This window comes from Erythrolamprus reginae, chromosome Z (assembly GCF_031021105.1).
Source record: "Erythrolamprus reginae isolate rEryReg1 chromosome Z, rEryReg1.hap1, whole genome shotgun sequence".
Taxonomy (NCBI): Eukaryota; Metazoa; Chordata; class Lepidosauria; order Squamata; family Dipsadidae; genus Erythrolamprus; species Erythrolamprus reginae.
This window is the reverse complement of record NC_091963.1, coordinates 145,797,632-145,816,863: the sequence shown is the minus strand read 5'-3', so window position 1 is coordinate 145,816,863 and position 19,232 is coordinate 145,797,632. Positions and strand designations below refer to the sequence as shown.

Sequence of the window (19,232 nt, the reverse complement as noted above, 5' to 3'; positions counted from 1 at the left end):
CATATCAGGATCTCTATGGACTTTCAGAGTAAGCAAATCCTACACTTTTTTTTCACCTTGTTTATTCTCAGCTTCTCTATACGTTGGCACCTCTTCTTTTGAGTTAAAAACTGTTCAAAGAAAGCAGATGAAAACTTGATCTGGACAAGTAACTCCTTGAGTTTTCAAAGAGTTTTGGGCTATAGGCTAAATAAGACTTTTGTGCTCTCATTAAGGTACTTTGTTTTATTTTTAGGAAAATGACATGAGAGGATGAACATGAAATGCTAAATCACAAATCTCTAAGATACAATAAAATATATTTTTTAAAAAGGATACCCTCAGTCTATTGAGTAAAATAAGAATAGAATTTACTGATTTGTTATATTTTTGAAAGAGAGCATCCATTTTCAAACAAAGTTTATTTAAAAGGGAAAAAATAGTCCTTTCTCTAGACTAGCCATATTCCTGCAAACATTCTTGATAAAGGAGAGATAAAGAAAAAAGTGGAATACATTTAGAACATATCTACTGACAGTTTTTGCCATTGAACATTAAATTAAGATCCTAAAAAATTAGTATAAGTATTTGTTATTAGGAGCAACATTCTGCAAATGAAATATGTAATCATTTATAAATATTATATAGACTATAGCCAAATGTGTTTAATAGACTAGAAACATCAGCACTATATTGTAAAATTCTAATTCCAACCTCAGGCATAAACCACATTTTCTATTCAATATTGTTCTATGCCTTTATTATTTTCTGAAGATTTTCTTTACTTACAGTCTCATCACAAAATTTTACCAGCATGTCCTTTCCTTAGTCTTCGCTGTGAAGGAAATAAATGAGAATCCAGAAATCTTGGCCAATGTTACTTTTGGCTTTCACATTTATGACAGCTACAATAATCCAAAGATAACTTATCGGACCACTCTGGATATGGTCTTCAAATCACATATATTTGCCCCTAACTATAGATGTGGCATCAAGAAAAATCTCATGGCCATCATTGGAGGACTTGGATCAGATACTTCATCCCATATAGCAGACATGGTAGATTTTTACAAGATTCCACAGGTGGGTCTAGGAGATATAACCTGTAATTCTTAATTATGATTAATCAATTGATTAAGGATAACCAAGAGCACTCTTTAATGCTCGTTCTCATAAATCTCACTTAAGATTTACATTTTGATTTTAAAATCAAACTAGATTTCAAGGTGAATGCATAACAAAATAACAAAGTTGGAAGGTACCTTGGAGGTCTCCTAATTTAACCCTGCTCAAGCAGGAAACCCTATGGCATTCATGACAAGGGGTTGTCCATTCTCTTCTTAAAAACCTCCAGTCACAACTTCTGGAGACAAGTCATTCCACTGGTTGATTGTTCTTGCTGTCAGGAAATTTTGCCTTAGTTCTAGATTGCTTCTCTTTTTGATTAGATTCCATTTATTGCTTCATTTCCAATCTTCTGATCTTTCCCACAACTAACCTTGTTCTTGTGCTCATTTTCCTATTAAAAAACACTTCCCTCCTGAAACGTATTTAACCCTTTAACATATTTAAATGTTTCAATCATGTCCCCCCCTTTCCCTTCTGTCCTCCAGACTATACAGATTGAGTTCATTAAGTCTTTCCTGATAAGTTTTATGCTTAAGAACTTCCACCATTTTTGTAGTCTGTCTTTGGACTTGTTCAATTTTATCAATATCTTTTTGTAGGTGAGGTCTCCAGAACTGAACACAGTATTCCAAATGTGGTCTCACCAGGCTCTATATACCGGGATCTCAATCTCCATCTTCCTGCTTGTTTTACTTCTAGCTATGCAGCCAAGCATCCTACTTGCTTTCCCTACCACCTGACCACACCGTTCACCCATTTTGAGACTGTCAGAAATCACTACCCCTAAATCCTTCTCTTCCGAATTTTTTGCTAACACAGAACTGCCAATACAATACTCAGATTGAGGATTCCTTTTGCCCAAGTGCATTGTTTTACATTTGGAAACATTAAACTGCAGTTTCCATTGTTTTGACCATTTATCTAGTAAAGCTAAATCCTTTGCCATATTATAGATGCTTCCAGGAATATCAACCCTATTACACACTTTAGAGTCATCAGCAAATAAGCAAACCTTCCCTACCAAAACTTCCCCTATGTCACTCACAAAGATATTAAAAAGAATAGGACCCAGAACAGACCCTTGTGGCACACCGCTTGTAACCAGGCTCTGCTCAGAATACTTGCCATTAACAACAACCCTCTGATATCTACGCTTCAGCCAGCTGCAAATCCCCTGAACTATCAGGGATTAAGTCCAATCTTCACTAATTTATCTATCAGCTCATTATATGGAACTGTATCAAAGGCTTTGCTGGAATGCAAATAGGCAATATCCACAGTACCACCTTCATCCAACACTTTGTGACATAGTCAAAGAAGTCAATGAGATTAGTCTGACATGATTTTCCCTCAGTAAAGCCATGCTGGTTTGGGTCCAATAAGCTATTGGGATTTAGGTGCTGATTTATTCTCTTTTTGAGTAGAGTCTCCATCATTTTAACTACAACTGATGTCAAGCTAACTGGTCTGTAGTTACCAGTTTCTTCTCTATTACCCTTCTTTTGGATGGCCACAACATTGGCCCTTCTTCAATCATCTGGAACATCTCCTATTAAAAGGGATTAGTTAAACAAAACAGGAAGGGGGGATAGCAATCACAGATCTGAGTGCTTTAAGAACTCTGGGGTGGATACCCCCTGGATCCATTGCCTTATTTATTTTTAATTGTTCAAGTTCTTCAAAGACATCGACCTCTGAGATCACTGGAGCTGAATCCCTACAGCTGGAAGCAATGCTATATCCATCCATAGTATTATATTGTAAGCTGTCTTCTGAGAAAACTGAACAGAAGTAGCTATTCAAATGGTCAGCGACCTCCTTATTCCCATCAATGTATGTATTATCCCCAGTATAAAGCTTTGTGATGTTGCAGTTTTTTTTCTTCCTATCTTCCTATTCTTCTTCCTATAATAAATTTTCAGTTAAGAATTTAAATCTGATATAATTATTTAAAGGTAACTAATTATGCAATTAAGTGATAATTCTGGGAAAATGCTATTATACGATATTATAGATTGGTATAAATTGGATAAATATATTAGATGGTTATTATTGTTTAATACATATTGGTATTTTGAGAAGGAAAGAGTCACAATCAGTAATGGATGAAATAACTTAATCTTGGGAAATTTGGTATTTTGAATGGCTAATAGTTGATGATGAGAATTAAAATTGACATTGATATTGGTTAATTTCATTTAAGTATTAAATTAAAAATAATTAATTATGTAATGAAGCAAATAATTTTGGGAAAATATAATTATATTATAAATTGATATATTTGAAGCATTAGAGGGGAAGATACAACATAATTAAACAATGAATTTGTTTAAGCTTTGAAATTGGAAAAATATTTTATAAGATATAAAATATTTCATATAAATTGATATTTCTTTTTTGAAAAAAGTAATTGTTGAATTTCTAGGGGCATTTAGTTATGAGAAAACAGGGATTTTGGAAAACAAAGATGGAGTAAGGAATGAAGGAAATGAATGAAGCACAATGTCTTTGATTTACTAAGCAAGAGAGAATAATTAGCAGAGGAAGTAATAGAATTAAAAATTAATTGGAGAATGAAACAATCTGTGTAAACCAGGTGACAAAATTAGACAAACGAGGTAGCATGAGATTAAAGACATACACCGAGAGTAATAGGTATGAAATTAAATAGTATTAATGTTTTTAGTAGATTATATATGTTTACTAAGTTGTATTGATCTATATGATGTATATTTTGTTTTTGTTTTTTGTTTTTTAGTGGGAAAAAAATAATAAGAAGAAATATTTGTAATTAAAAGTACCCACTCAGGGAAGGATTTAGAGGGTGTAAGAAGAAGTAGGAAAGAAGAAGAGAAAGGGGAGAGAGTAGAAGGGGAGCTAGAGAAGGAGGAAGACGAGATGAGGAAGGAGAGGGAGTAGAAGGATTGGTAGGCAAGGAAGAAGAAAGAAGGAGAAGATGGTAGTTGGAAAGGGGAGAGAAGGTGTAAGAAAGTAGAGGTGGAATAGCCACATGAGATAGAAAGAGGGGAGTGGAGAGAGGGAAGATTGAGATGGATTGAATAATAAAATTAAAATTGGAATGTAACTTAGGTTATTGTACTTTTCTTTTTAAATGATAATATACTTATATTGATTTTGAAGGTATATGCAGGGGTGGGTGGTGCTGCCTGGATGTGGGGGGGGGAACACACAGTGGGGTAGCAAAAATGGAGCTCCACCCCAGACTACCCAATTTGCACTGAAATATGAAATCAAATGCAGAGCATCCTGCAAAAGCCACGCCCACAGTGTGGTAGTAAAAAGTTTGGTAGACCTTCACTGGGTATGTGTGATGTATGATATCTATGTTTTTGATGTGGAGGAAAAAAATAAATAGTTTTACTGGAAAAAAATGAAAACCTCTCCTTAACTTCATGGCTCGGTGTTTTCTTGTAGCTCACATATGGATCATTTCCTATGGGAGAAATTGATAACGATATATCATCTTCACTTTACTTTATGGCCCCAAATGAAGTTCCTCAATATATCGGGATTGTCAGATTGCTTCAGCGTTTTGGATGGAAATGGATTGGGCTCTTTGTTGCAGACACTGAGAGTGGAGAACATTTTTTGCATAAATTGGAGCTCTTGTTTTTCCAGCAGGGAATATGTTTATCTTTCATACAAAGATTTCCAAAACTGTTGCGTTTGGATGACTTGGGTGAATTTAATGATATAATGTTTGAGTTTTATACACATTTTACAGACAGTAAAACAAATGCATACATTATCTATGGAGAATCTTTTACATTAGCCTGGCTGACAGCTCTCAAATCTGTATGGGAAGCTGCAAACCAGGGAAATGCATCATTCAGCAAAGTGTGGATCTCCACCAGCCAAATTGATTTCACATTAACAGGAACCCAAAGAGAATGGAATCTCCAATTTTATGATGGGGCCATTGCCTTTCAAATTCATTCAAGCCGAAATCTGGAATTCGAAGAATTTCTCCGATCTATAAAATCCTATTCAGGGCAAAGAGACGGATTTAGAAACCATTTTTGGGAGCAAGCATTTGACTGTGTCTTTCCTAATTCAGGATTGCCATCATTAGAAAGTCAAAAATGCACTGGGGAAGAGGGTCTGGGAAGCCTTCCAGAATCTCTGTTTCAATTACAGGTATCAGGGCACAGCTACAGTATCTACAATGGGGTTTATGCTGTGGCTCATTCTTTGCATAGCATGCTATCCAAAAGATCCAATTTGAGAAAAAATTTGGCAGATAAAGTAGCTGAATCCCCAGAACTAAAGCCTTTTAAGGTAATATTATTAAAGTTTGTTACAAAATCAAAACCAGAAGCACCCACAGATGACTGATTCATCTGGATTCAATAACTTCTTTATTAAACAAAGTATTGTAAATACTATTAGCAGATTATTTCTTCATGTAAACACAAGCAGGATTAAGTTTAATTTCAGCAAAGAGTATAAGGAGAGTGCAGACTGAGTCATGCCCAGCCTTAAGCATAAACTTTTAGTTTCAATTATCTGCACAAACTCAGAAGTGTTTACCTCCCATTGGCTAACTTAGTTGCTTTGTTTATTCATTGTCTGACCTTGTTAACATTGGCTCTCCCAGTCATGAATATTTTAACAAATGTTTCTCTAACAAACTTAATTTCGTTTCAGTGAAAAATTTTGTAAAGAATAAATTAGCTCACAAATTGAGCTAAAGCTTAAATATTATGTTGTTCAAATAGCTGTGATGTCAAACCTGAAACTTATCTGGCTGTAGCCCATCTACCTTTCTCTCTGTGTGTCTTTCCTATTGGGGTTTCTTTCCACACAATTTCAGGTTGACACACCTTGAAGCTAAAGGGGGGTCGATGTGGATCTGTAGTCAAAACAAGATAGCTTTCCAATGAGTCAGGGGCATTCCAGTGGCTGGCTGTCCAGTAGAGGAAGAGGGACATAACCAGGAAACCAGTCAGTATCCAGATTGGACAATTATATATTGTGTTAGGAAAAGAGGAAACTTTCTTGAATGTGGTGGAAAGTGTGGGAACATTTAGAGTTGGCTTTCCACCCGTTGTGCCAAGATATTTCCTAATAAAGCTGTTCTTTGAGGAATCAACCTGCCTCAGAGTTCTGTCTACAATGGGGTATTTCTTGGAATGTTGGCATAATGATCTTCTCTGCCCCAGTGAAATTGCAGTTGATTTTCTCCTCAAGGAATACTGCATCACATAATAATAATAATAATAATAATAATAATAATAATAATAATTTATTAGATTTGTATGCTGCCCCTCTTCGAGGACACGGAGCAGCTCACAACATAATATACAAATACAAATACAATGATTAAAAGCAAAAGCAAAACAAACAAAAAGCAAAACAAAACAATTAAAACCCTTAATTTAAAAAACAATCATACAACCCAAACAAACCATATATAAAACAGAGCGGCTGAGGGGAATCAATTTCCCCATGCCAGGTGGCAAAGGTGTTTAGGAATTTGCAAAAGGCAAGGAGAGTGGGGACAGTCTTAATCTCTGGGGGGAGTTGATTCCAGAGGGTTGGGGCTGCTACAGAGAAGGCTCTTCCCCTGGGTCCTGCCAGATGGCATTGTTTTGTCGAAGGGACCCAGAGAAGGCCAACTCTGTGGGACCTTATCGGTCACTGGGATTCGTGCGGCAGAAGGCAATCCTGAAGGTATTCTGGTCCAATGCCATGAAGGGCTTTATAGGTCATAATCAACACTTTGAATTGTGACCGGAAACTGATCGGCAGCCAATGCAGACTGCGGAGTGCTGATGTGACATGGGAATATCTGGGAAAACCCAGAATGCATATCTGCATTCTGCATGATCTGAAGTTTTTGAACACTCTTCAAATGTAGCCCCATATAGAGAGCATTATATTAGTCAAATCTTGAGGTGATGAGGGCATGAGTGACTGTGAGCAGTGACTGCCGGTCCAGGTAGGGCCGCAACTGGTGCACCAGGCGAACCTGGGCAAACACCCTCCTCGGCACAGCGGAATGATGGTCCTCTAATGTTAGCTGTGGATCGAGGATGACGCCCAAGTTGCAGACCCTCTTCGAGGGGGTCAGTGATTCCCTCCTCAGGGTAATGGATAGACAGATGGAATTGTCCTTAGGAGGCAAAACCCACATCCACTCCATTTTGTCTGGGTTGGGTTTGAGCCTGTTGATACCCATCCAGACCCCAACAGCCTCCAGGCACCGGCATATCACTTCCACTGCTTCATTGACTGGACATGGGGTGGAGATGTATAACTGGGAATCCTGATGATACCTCACTCCATACCCCTGGCTGATCTCACCCAACAGTTTCATGTAGATATTAAATAGAAGGAGGGAGAGGACCCACACCTGAGGCACCCCACAAGGGAGAGCCCCTTAGTCTGAGACCATTACTCAATTGCTCCGAGAGGAATAACATGTCAGGTGCATGTCCCCTCTCATGAATTGGACCCTGTACTACTTGAGTTAGGTCCATGGCTGTCATGGTGGCCATGAACTCCTGCATTAGTCCAGAGGTTTCACTGAGTGATGGTAGGTTAAGTCCCCCAAGACAATAAGTCTGGGGAAAACCACCACTAGCCCGGCTGCCTACTTGAGCAGCACAGGCAGGGCTGTTGACATGCAGCTGGGAGGCAGGTATGTGACCAACAAGCCCATTTGAACCCCTAAGTCTCAGGAGGGATTCACAACCCGCAATCTCAGGAGCAACGAGTCTACACAGGCAAAGGCTCTCCTTGGCTATAATAGCCACTCCTCCCCCCCTTTCCCTGAAGTCGAGGCTGATACCATACCTGAAACCCGGCTGGGCAAATTTCAGAGAGAGGAAATCCTCCCTCTGGGCCCAGCCAGGTTTCAGTCACACATGCCAGGTTGGTCTCCTCATCCAGGATCAAATCCCGGATGAGGAGAGCTTTATTTACCACCGATCCTGGGTATGTAGCTATCCAACCAGCATATATCCAGCAATATTCATTTATAGAAGAAACTTCTTTATATATAAAACATAATACATGTATAAAATACCCATGCAGCTTTTGCAATGTGGTAGAAGTAGTAGTAGCGAGGACAAGAAGTAGAAGTAGAAGCAAGGATTAGAATAAGAAGCAAGAAGTACAGACAAACAAACTCTTATATACACAGAACAGTTAAGCTAAGCCCTACTCAGGCTCTGACCTGTCTGACATGGCTCATAACAAATCTAGTGTCTCAATCACCAAACAGTTTCCATTGGCTAACTTGTTGTTATGGCTATTCCAGTTCATAAATTCTTATATACTGACATGTTATTTATTCACAATATTTAAAACATGGATATTGACACATGAAGGTGTATATACATATCCAAGGATAATGTTGCAGGATACAATCTGAGTCAGTCATCAGGACAAGAGATTTTTTCGTCTGAGGTTTCAGACTCATGCTGAAGCCCATCTTCAAAGAATTTCTCTCTCAGTAGAATGTGACACACTCTGCTAGAGAGATGTTTCTTAAGGATAGGCTCTTACATACATCTAAAACAGGACCGTCTCCTGCTGCATACCTCCCAGAGACCAATAAGATCACACAGAGTTGTCATCCTCAGGTTCCGTCAATTAAGCAATGCAGGTTGGTGGAACCATAGGGGAGGGCCTTCTCTGTGGCTGCCCCAGCTCTGTGGAACCAACTCCCCCTCAATGTCCATACTTCTCCCACCCTACTGGCCTTCTGAAAGACTATGAAGACCTGGCTTTGCTGGCAAGCCTGGGGGTCATGAAGTGTCATTGCTAAATTATATTGAATGCTATGTATGTGTATCATGTGATTGATTGAATTATGTTTTTTCTAATTGGGGTTATAGTTTTTGGGTGTTTTTTTTATTTGACTTCTTTTTTAATGTATTTGTATTTTTGTATTGTTGTAAACCACCCTTCGGGATTGGGCGGCATAGAAGTTTAAATGAATGGATGGATGGATGGATGGATGGATGGATGGACAGACGGACGGATGAACAAACAAACAAACAAACAAATAACTAAATTCTCCAAAGGCAAAATCACTGATCCTTATTGCCAACCGAGATTGGGTCCTGCAAAACTGGAACTCCTTTACAATACAAACGTTTTGTTTTGATTTCACATTTTATCCAGTGAAAGTTCATAAAGAATTTCAGAAGTAGAACATGAACAGTCTAATGTTGCTTTCTTTCATTATTATTTCAAATTCATTGCTTTCAAGTAGCTCCATCCATTTCTTCAAGGCATTTCTTTCAACAACTCAGCAGGAGAGAGTGTGTCCTTCAATAAAAAGAGAGAAGTTGCAGGAGGATTTGACATCATCAACGTGATCATTTTTCCAAACAAGTCTATCAGGAATGTAAAAGTTGGAAGACTAGATCCTGATGAATCTTATGGAAATGAATTGATCATTAATGAACACCAGATTGAATGGCACAGAGGTTTTAATCAGGTAGGGAACTACATATATGTTGAATGCTTATAGTTTTACAACTTTCTTAAATGGAAAAATTAAAATGCCTCCAACTTTTTTTTTATTTTTTGGAGTATAAGACACACTTCATCCCTGCCCCCTAAACTAAAATAGAGTAAAAATTCAAGTATGTTTTATATACCAAATGTAGCCAAAAACACAAGACACATAGGAGGTGATGGTCTGTGGCAATTCCTGCAGACTGGAACAGTTGATTGAGGGTATTCTGAGGCCAATCAGCTGCTCATTCTGAATTAGGCTGCAATAACGTGCTGAAGCTGACCTGGCTGTTTGCTATTTGCTGCAAGAATGTTTCAGAGTTTGTAGCAGCAATCATATCTGGAAAGCACACACAAATAACTGATTCAGCAGGATTCGTTGACTTCTCTTTATATATAAAACAAAGTACTGCTCAAAAAAATAAAGGGAACACTTAAAAAACAGAATATAACTTTAACTAAATCAAATTTATGTGAAATCAAACTGTCCACTTAGGAAGCAACACTGTTTGACAGTCAATTTTGCATGCTGTTGTGCAAATGGAATAGTTGTTCAAATGAAATATTCAATGAGAATATTCTGAGCAGTTCAGATAACTGGTTGTTGAAAGAAATCTTTTCACACTTTACAGAGCTAATCCTGCAAGAGAGGCAAGACGGAAACAATGAGAATATTTGATTCATTCAGATCTAGAATGTGTTATTTGAGTGTTCTCTTTATTTTTTTGAGCAGTATACAATACTAACAGCAGGTTTTCCACTGCAGTAAATACAAGCAAACCACAAGCATAGGAGAGGAGTTTCAGTTTCAGCTTTAGTTTGAGAGATCAGCACAGCATGCAGCTTTAGTACAAAACAGTTGAGCTAAGCTCGCCCAGGCTCCTTGCTATTTCCTTCCTTGTTGCTCACACTGCAAATACTGTTTTAGTTTCTGAACAGCCTTAAACTATCTCACATACTGAGGGGACACTAGCCAGATGAATACCAATGGATGCTGGTAGACAGAGGCAGAATTTTTCTTAATTTCCTCACCAAAAATTAAGGTGCCTCTTACACTTCAAAAAATATGGTAACTACAGTAGTACCTCATGATACGAACCCCTTGTCTTATGAAGTTTTTGAGATATGAACCCGGGGTTCGGGATTTTTGTGACTCTTCTTATGAACTTTTTTTGCCTTACGAACCTGCCCCCGCGAACGCCAAACCCAGAAGTTTGGCAAAAGTTCGGGTTCAGGAGACCGCCGAGAAGTGCTGCCGCCTGACTGTCACCTTTTGAAACAGTCTGTGAACTTCTCGGCGTTCTCTCGAACACCAAACCCGGAAGTTAAGCAAAGGTTCGGGCTCGGGTTCGGGAGACCGCCGAGAAGGGGTCACCTTTTGAAACAGCCGGGGGGCTTCTGGGCATTCTCCTGAACACTGAACCCGGAAGTTCGGCAAAAGTTTGGGTTCGGCGTTCGGGTTCGGGAGAATGCCAAGAAGCGCTGCCGCCCAACTGTCACCCTGCCAGAAGAGCCATGGAGCTGTCGGCTGGTCGGGAGGCTCAAACAGAGGTGGGAAATCCCAATAGGGAATTCCAGGGGCGGAGCTTTGACGTCATGGAGACATCCTTCCTGGCTGGCCAAAACGTGGACCAATTAACTTCATAAGACAAGGTACCTCTGTATATCCATTTTCAGCTTATGAAAATCTTAGCAACTATTTTCTGCAATCTTTATAAGCAGGTTCTTCCAGTTTCTCTGTGTAATGAACACTGTCACCCTGGATATTGGAAGAGAAAATCTGAAGAGAAAAGCTTCTGCTGCTATGATTGTGTTCCATGCCCACAAGGGAAAATTTCAACCAAGATAGGTCAGTTTTGAAGTCCTACAAATTATGAGAATATTTGGCTGCAAAGAATTGTTTTCTCAAAAGTTATAATTTGTCATGGTTATTTATATCAAGTGCCAGGGAAATCAGGAGATTAAGGCAGTTCAAATGAGAATAAAGATGTATGTCAAGCTTAAACTCTTTACAAGTATCAGACCAACTAATGATCAAATGAAAAGAAACAATGGATAGAAAATAATCAAGCAGAGAGCCAACCTAGAACTCAGACAAATTTCCTAACAACACAACTAGGAGAATTGCTTACCACCAGATGTTGTGGGTGCTCCAACACTGGAGGTTTTTAGGAAGAGATTAGATAGCCATTTGTCTGAAATGGCATAGGTCATCCTGCTTGAGGAAGGTGTTGGACTAGAAGACCTCTAAGGTCCCTTCTAACTCTGTTATTCTGTTAATATAGATACACAAAAACCTAATGACAAAATCAATATCAATCTTCAAGCAATAGCATAAAACATTCATTCAAGTGTGGTAAATAGGACATCAATGAGTTTCCATCTCTCTGTGTTGTTTTTTTACCCAGACACAGAAGATTGTTTCAATTGTCCCGAAGATCAGTATCCAAGCATGGAGCAAGATCGATGCCTTAACAAAACAACAAGTTTCCTGTCCTTTGAAGAACCTTTAGGAATCAGTCTGGCCTCAGCTGCTGTTTTCTTTTCCCTCATGACAACCAGTGTGCTTGGAATTTTCCTTAAGCGTAGAGATACCCCTATTGTCAAAGCCAACAACCGGGACCTCACTTACACTCTCCTTATTGCCCTTTTACTATGCTTTCTCTCTTCCTTGTTGTTCCTTGGCCAACCAAGAAAAGTAACCTGCCTTCTCCGGCAACCAGCATTCAGCATCATCTTCTCAGTTGCTGTTTCTTGTGTGTTAGCTAAAACTATAACCGTGGTTGTAGCTTTCATGGCTACTAAGCCAGGTTCTTCAGTGAGAAAATGGGTGGGGAAAAAAATGGCTCTTTCCATTGTCCTTTCTTGTTCTTTTCTTCAAGCAGGTCTTTGCATTCTATGGCTGGCAACATCTCCTCCATATCCTGAGTTAGACATGCACTTTCTTATGGAAACCATGATTCTACAATGCAACGAAGGTTCCATCTTCATGTTCTATTGTGTCCTGGGTTATTTGGGCTTCTTGGCCATTGCCAGCTTTATTGTGGCTTTTCTTGCTCGCAATTTACCTGACAGTTTTAATGAAGCCAAGTTCATCACTTTTAGCATGTTGGCTTTCTGCAGTGTGTGGATTTCTTTCTTTCCATCCTATCTGAGCACCAGAGGAAAAGCTATGGTGGCTGTGGAGATTTTCTCCATCTTGTCCTCCAGTGCTGGATTATTGGGATGTATCTTTTTCCCAAAATGCTTCATCATCGTATTGAGGCCAGAACTAAATAGCAGGCAACAACTAATCAAACGAAAAAATTAAATTATGTTTACATTGATTTTATGAATAAAAATGGAAGGATGTTAACAAAGAAATATTAAAGACTTTTCAATTTTCCTTCCAACTTTCCAAGTGAACATTCGTGTTATGTTATTGTGTTATAATCTTTCCTCCATTTCCTAAATTAAATTTGTTCTCAGTTACTGAAGAAGTAATTTAACAATGTACTGAAGACCATCCCAAAGTTTCTTTTTCAAGAGACAATTGGAGTGGACTTTCTGGTTTTTCTTAGAAGACATATTGGTTATTATCCAAGAACTTCTCCTGCTCTCTCCAAAGCTGAAGAAGTTTCTTGGATGAGAAGCAAAATATCTTCTAAAAAAACCCCCAGAAAGTCCAATTGCCTTTTGAAAAAGCACATTAGGGGTAACAATGACCTGAATGACTGAGAATCTCCATAGACATAATGAAGGTCAGGTTTCAAGTTTTACTTTGTCCTGTCTATATAGGCCTCATAACTTTCACAAGTTTTATCATTATCTGCCTGTAAAATACCTAGAAGCTTCAATGAAGTCAAGTTCATCCCCTTTAACAAGTTGGTCTTTTGCAATCTGTGTCTCCTTTGTGCCAATCTATGTGAGCACAACCACAATCTATTATTATTATTGTTGTTGTTGTTGTTGTTGTTGTTGTTTAGATTTGTATGCTGCCCTTCTCTGAATACTTGGGGTGGCTCAAAGTATACAAAAACAACACAACGACAAATCTAATTAATTAAAAATTGCTACTAAAATCCCATATATATTAAAATCAGTCAGCCAATTCATTCACAACCACACACACAATCTATGTCATCACAAACACAAAACACAGTGTTGTTCTGACCTAGGCTTCCTGATAAAATCATACAGCACAAATAGCAACTCATAAACCATTTTTTAAATTGTTAACAACTGCTTGAAAATTCTATTCTTTTCAACGGCTGCTAATCGTTATTAGCAGTCCATGTAAATCCAAGCAAAAATCAAATAATTTTGACATATTTTCATGTAAAGGCAGATAACACACACACATTGCTCTTCCTTGACAAGCTGCCAAGGAACAGTTTCCAGGAAACTTTGTTAAGTTTAAACAGGAACAAAAATGGAGGCAAGGTTGGGAAATGAACAGAGTTGCTTCCTGCAACTCACCCATTTGTGTTATTCACTTAAATAGCCTTTGGGAGGAGCCAATTATCCCCAAGCCTTATTACTGAGTAGTACTTCTCCTCTGGAACTCTTCCTGCCTTTTGGCACATCTGTGCATGCATACATTGAGAACAGGCTCATCCTGTTCTTCTTTCTCACTCATGTCAGCCTCTAGAGGTTCTGGAGGCCTTGGCTGAATCCTTGCCTCTGGTACCGAGCCTTCTCCAGACTCAGGCCTGGCCCAGGTTCCTTCCAAGACTCCTCGCTCTCCGATTCTGCTGCCAGTTACACTGGTGGACCACAAGAGATGGGTGTGGACATCTTTTTCATCTTGACCTCCAGTGCTGATTTATTTCTGTGTGTTTTTCCCCTTAAATCCCTTTTCACTTTGCCGAGACTTGAGTAAACAGGGCACAATTAATAAAAATGATTAAATCATGTCCCTTTCTTGGTATATTGCCAAGTTCTTATATCATATACTAGCCATCATGCATGCCATAGGTTCACCATCAAAGGTCTATATTATTCCTCAAAAGAGTGAAAAGCACACTGAAAAAATCTGCTTGCATTTGCTTGAAACAAGATGTGTTTTAACGCTCTACTGCTGAAGTGTGAACTCTTGAACCTTACTTAATGGTTTTTAAGCTGATTTTCCTTTCCTTTTCTTTCCTCTCCTCCCCCTCCCTCCCCTCCATCCTCTTCTCTTGCCTCCCCTCCTCTCCTTCCTTTTCAATAAAAATAAGACTGTCTTGTCCCTGCCACCCACCCCGTTCCATCCAACATCATCCCACCTTGCCTCACCTTGCCCCGTTTTGCCTTGCCTCGCCTTTCTGAAAGAAACAAGCAAACAGTACACCTTGGTAACAACAGTCTAAGACGTGTCTTTCTATGATCCTCTAGAATTGTCCCGCCACTACAATCTGTACCAATTGTATCTTCTGAATACTCTGCAAGCATAGATCCACATAGAGCAAATTGCAGTATCCCAAACAAGACATGACTAGGCCATGAACGACTAAGTTCAGGGTGACATTACATTCTGTACTAAATCAATAAAGGGAGGGGGAGAGCTTTTCTCTTTGGTGGAGTATTTCTTCTCTGATTAATTTCTTTCTCTTTAATGGCAGAACAAAAATCTTTGCATTATTTCCTGTCACCCTGAAGCATTTTCAAGCATTGTGCAAGGATAATTGGTTGTACAATACAGTGTGAAAAAAATAATCAGAGAAATTTTGGGATGAAAATTTGATTCTTCATTAAGAAAATGGAAGATTCTAGAATTGTGCCACATGGAATTATTGAGATGGTAATAAGAATAAAATAACTAATCCAGAGACCTTGAGGCCTTCAAAAATGTTTCTCTCAGTGCCATAAAAGACATGAACACAGGAATAATGTGTGACTTACATAATGGCAGCAAACATATTATTTAATTCACTAAGCTGGGTGAGACCATCCAAGGGAACCGGGTTAGTTAACATCAGTATGCTGATGATACACAGCTATACATTTCCACCCTGTATGAAGCAGTGGAAGTAATGTGCTGGTGTCTGGAGGCTGTCAGGGTCTGGATGGGCATTAATAGGCTCAAACTCAACCGGAGTGGCTGTGGATTTTGCCTCCCAGGGACAATACCAACTATCCATCCATTACCCAGGGGGGGAGTTTTTGCCCCCCTCAGAGAGGGTTTGCAACTTGGGCATCCTCCTCGATCTACAGCTGGGGTTAGAAGACCATCTCTCAGCTGTGGCGAGGGGGGTGTTCGCACAGGTATGCCTTGTGCGCCAGTTGCAGCCCTATCTGGACAAGGAGTCACTTCTCATAGTCATTCATGCCCTTATCACCTTGAGGTTCGATTACTGCAATGCTCTGAAGAGCCATGAGCATTGAGACTGTCTCTGGCCAATACTAGATATGATTCGACTGGATGAATGTGTGTGAGTGTACATGAGGTCCTTTAAAATGTTTTTTTAGTAAATTTTCATAATTTTATAGTTATTTAGATTTTTATATATTGTTATATTTAATGTTGTACACCACCCTGAGTCATCTCAAGAAGGGCAGCATAGAAATCCAATAAATAAATTAATAATAAAATAAATAAGCTGAATTTTATTTTATTTATTTTCTTTTAATGACCCTATAATCCAGGAGAGTGAAACTCAAGGCCCATGGGTGTTCTGTCGAGCTCTCTGGTAGAATCCTCCCAAAAATGCACAGATACAATTTCAGACACACACACGTTTGAAAATTCAAAACAATGTTCTTTATAATGAAAATTCACTTAAACCAAGCCCTCTTTTGGTATAGCAAAGAGCACTCATCTCCAAACAAACTGGTAATTTGTACAAGTCCCTTATCAATTCTGTGATACTTAGCTTGCAGCTGTGAGGCAATTCACAGTCCTTCTTCTTTCACAAAGTGAAACACCCTTTGCTCTGGTTTAGTTTCAAAGTGGGGAAAAATCAGCACACAAAAGGTCAAAGTCAGTAAAGCAGTCACGAAACACAACGATCAGATAATCCTCCACAATGGCCAAACCCACAGGCTGCTATTTAAAGCAGCCTCACTAATTACCATAGCCCCACCCAACCACAGGTGGCCTCATTTTCTTTGATAATAATCTCTCAGTTGTTGTTGCCTATGCATCGCTCTCCGCATGCGTGGCTGTATCATTAACTCTTGTTCCGAATCCAAGGAGGAGAGAGATAATTGATCTCCTTCTGAGCTGTCTGCCACACTATCCTCCTCCCTGTCACTCATGTCTTCTTGGTCAGAGGAGCCTTCATCAGCAGATTCCACCGGGGGCAAAACAGGCCTGCAGCATGCGGATGTCTCTCCCACATCCACAGTCCTTGGGGCAAGAGCTGGGCCAGAGCTAACCACAACAATGGGCAAGATCTGACCCATGGGGTGCTTTGATCTGGTCTGTGTGGCCACCTCAAAAAATTCGGATCAGCCTGCAGTGCCTCTGCCAGTGAAAATGGAGCTTGGGAGGGCTGTATGTGGCGCTCCCAAGCTGTTTTTGCTGGCAGAGGGTTGCAGGAAGCCGTCACTGCTGAAAACAGAGCTCAAGAGCCTGTTTTCTCTGCTAGAGCATTTGAGCCAGCACAGGCTCCCCTGACATGAGTGATGTTGACCAGGCCACAGCCACCCTGGCCATGAACACCCTGTCCCCCCGAGCAGTGAAGGGCTGCAAAAAAATTTACTACCACACTGTGGACATGATTTATTTTGTGGGTACAGCTTGCCGCCCATGTGACCAGGTGGGAGTGACTTGATGACCATGATCTGGGGGCAGTTTAAAGGTCATGTGACTGGCTTAAAGGTGGCCAACTTGACATCACTCACGTCAACTATTTGGGTTAGGGTGCCTGGCCTCTCCTCGCCTCAAAGAGATACAATTTCCATATCTATTTACTATTACTGAACATCCAAAATATACTATTTAATTCTATGTATATATGACATACGTGTACATACATGTTACACACAGGCATACCAAAACATACATTATCTACTAAACACACAGCTCTTCTAAAATTATACACATTCAACCTCATTTACTACAATAGGACAAACATACCCAGAGACCAGAAGGGGGAAAAAAAAGGGGGGGAAATCTACCAGTTCTATGTACCTGACCAAAGTTTTTCTACTGGTTCTGAGTACCTGACCGTACCCATAGGAGCCCATCACTGCCCCCGAGGTCAAACATAACACTGTTGCAGCCCTCAATGAAATCAAGTTTGACATCCCTGCTTTAATCCCTTGCATTGGGGTAGAGTTGGGGCAACTGAATGGAGCATTTACTGACTGGATTTCCTTTTAATGCCTAAATCGATTTCACAGAAATTACTCAGGGAGATAAATATCTGCTGCTACCTAAGTTTGAAATTACACCATCCTGATTGCGAGGCAAGAGCTCCATCTTTAGGCCATTGTTGGGGGCAATATGTTGACTCTGTAAACTACATGGAGAAGGTTGTAAAACACTATGAAGTGATATATAAGTCTAAGTGCTATTGCTGTTGTGCAACTCTATTAATCTTATTTACTTATTATTTATTTATTTATCTATCGGACTTATATGTTGCCCCTCTCCATGGCTTATTATCTGTATAATAATTTATTTATTGACTTACTAGACCTGGAGACCTTTGAAAGAGTTCCCATCATTAAAAGGCATGAGCATAAAAAACAGAGAGACTTATATGACTTCAGCAAACTTTATTGAAATTCAGTGAGATGAATTTTATAACTTGTTTAATAACAAACTTCATGCATAGTGGAGCACAATTTTGCTGAAATGTTGATTTGAACAGTGTCCTATTAATCAGTGCTCTTTTCATGTATCTCATGATGTCAACCTTCACATGAAGCTATCTTTTGTTCTTGGATACCCATTGGAATCTAATTTCTTGGAGTTTTTAAATATTCATTTATATTTTCAAGTAGTATTAACTCCTAGAGAATGCCTGGATATGTTCTTGCATTTTTATTTATTTACTACTCTGGCATGAGAGCTTATAGATGACCCACATGGTTTTCTCAGATATTAAGATAATTCTGAATGCTAAACCTTTGTATTTTATTTTATATTTTAATATTTCATTCCATTTAGTTTTATTTTATTTTGACATAAAAATGTACTGATATACTGTATCTTTGCCTAATATAAAATTGACAGGTGTATGGATTTGTCAGTTTAAGATCTGAATACTATCATTAATTGAACTAGGAATCTGTGAGAAGAATAAAATCCCAAATTATTTTAGTTTGAAATAATCTAATACACTTGCATTGATTTGAATCTTGGCCACGGCTTGCATTTTGAAAAGTCTATTTTTTCCACAGTGGAATATTAAAAAAAAACACAGTGCTGGAATTCCTGCAATATTGTCACATGGATGATATTTTCTTAAGAAGCAGAAAGAGGACTTCAGATTGCTAATTGCCTTATCAGAAAAGTTAGATGAAGAAGGGGGAGATAATGAGGATTCCCAAGAGGGCATTTCAACTTTTCTTCTTCAGGCATTGTTATGGCAACACTAATCACTCTATCATTAAGTGATTTTCTGATGTGTAATTACAACACACAAAGTCTGGTTGACTAATTGACAAGTCCTGTCAAGGCTTGTGTTAATTCTGGGGTTGAATCAGAAACTTAAAAGTAT

General features: G+C 39.0%; 2 protein-coding genes across 2 annotated transcripts in view; one reads left to right on the top strand and one right to left on the bottom strand.

The window, feature by feature from the left end:
* The window catches only part of LOC139154299 (uncharacterized), a 1,065,525-nt gene that overhangs the window by 353,478 nt on the left and 692,815 nt on the right, over positions 1-19,232 (bottom strand). The window lies entirely within an intron of this gene.
* LOC139154459 (vomeronasal type-2 receptor 26-like) lies at positions 778-12,910 on the top strand. The gene is made up of 5 exons (XM_070729093.1): positions 778-1,062; positions 4,543-5,406; positions 9,353-9,580; positions 11,323-11,449; positions 12,009-12,910. The coding sequence occupies exons 1-5, from the start codon at positions 925-927 to the stop codon at positions 12,908-12,910; spliced, it is 2,259 nt and encodes a 752-aa protein (XP_070585194.1). The 5' UTR covers positions 778-924.

Excerpts from the sequence above, each read along its gene's own strand:
- LOC139154459 (XM_070729093.1), top strand. The coding sequence starts at position 925 with ATGGTCTTCAAATCACATATATTTGCCCCTAACTATAGATGTGGCATC. Across the intron at positions 1,063-4,542 it reads ATTTTTACAAGATTCCACAG|CTCACATATGGATCATTTCC; the intron begins GTGGGTCTAGGA and ends GTTTTCTTGTAG. Across the intron at positions 9,581-11,322 it reads GGCACAGAGGTTTTAATCAG|GTTCTTCCAGTTTCTCTGTG; the intron begins GTAGGGAACTAC and ends CTTTATAAGCAG.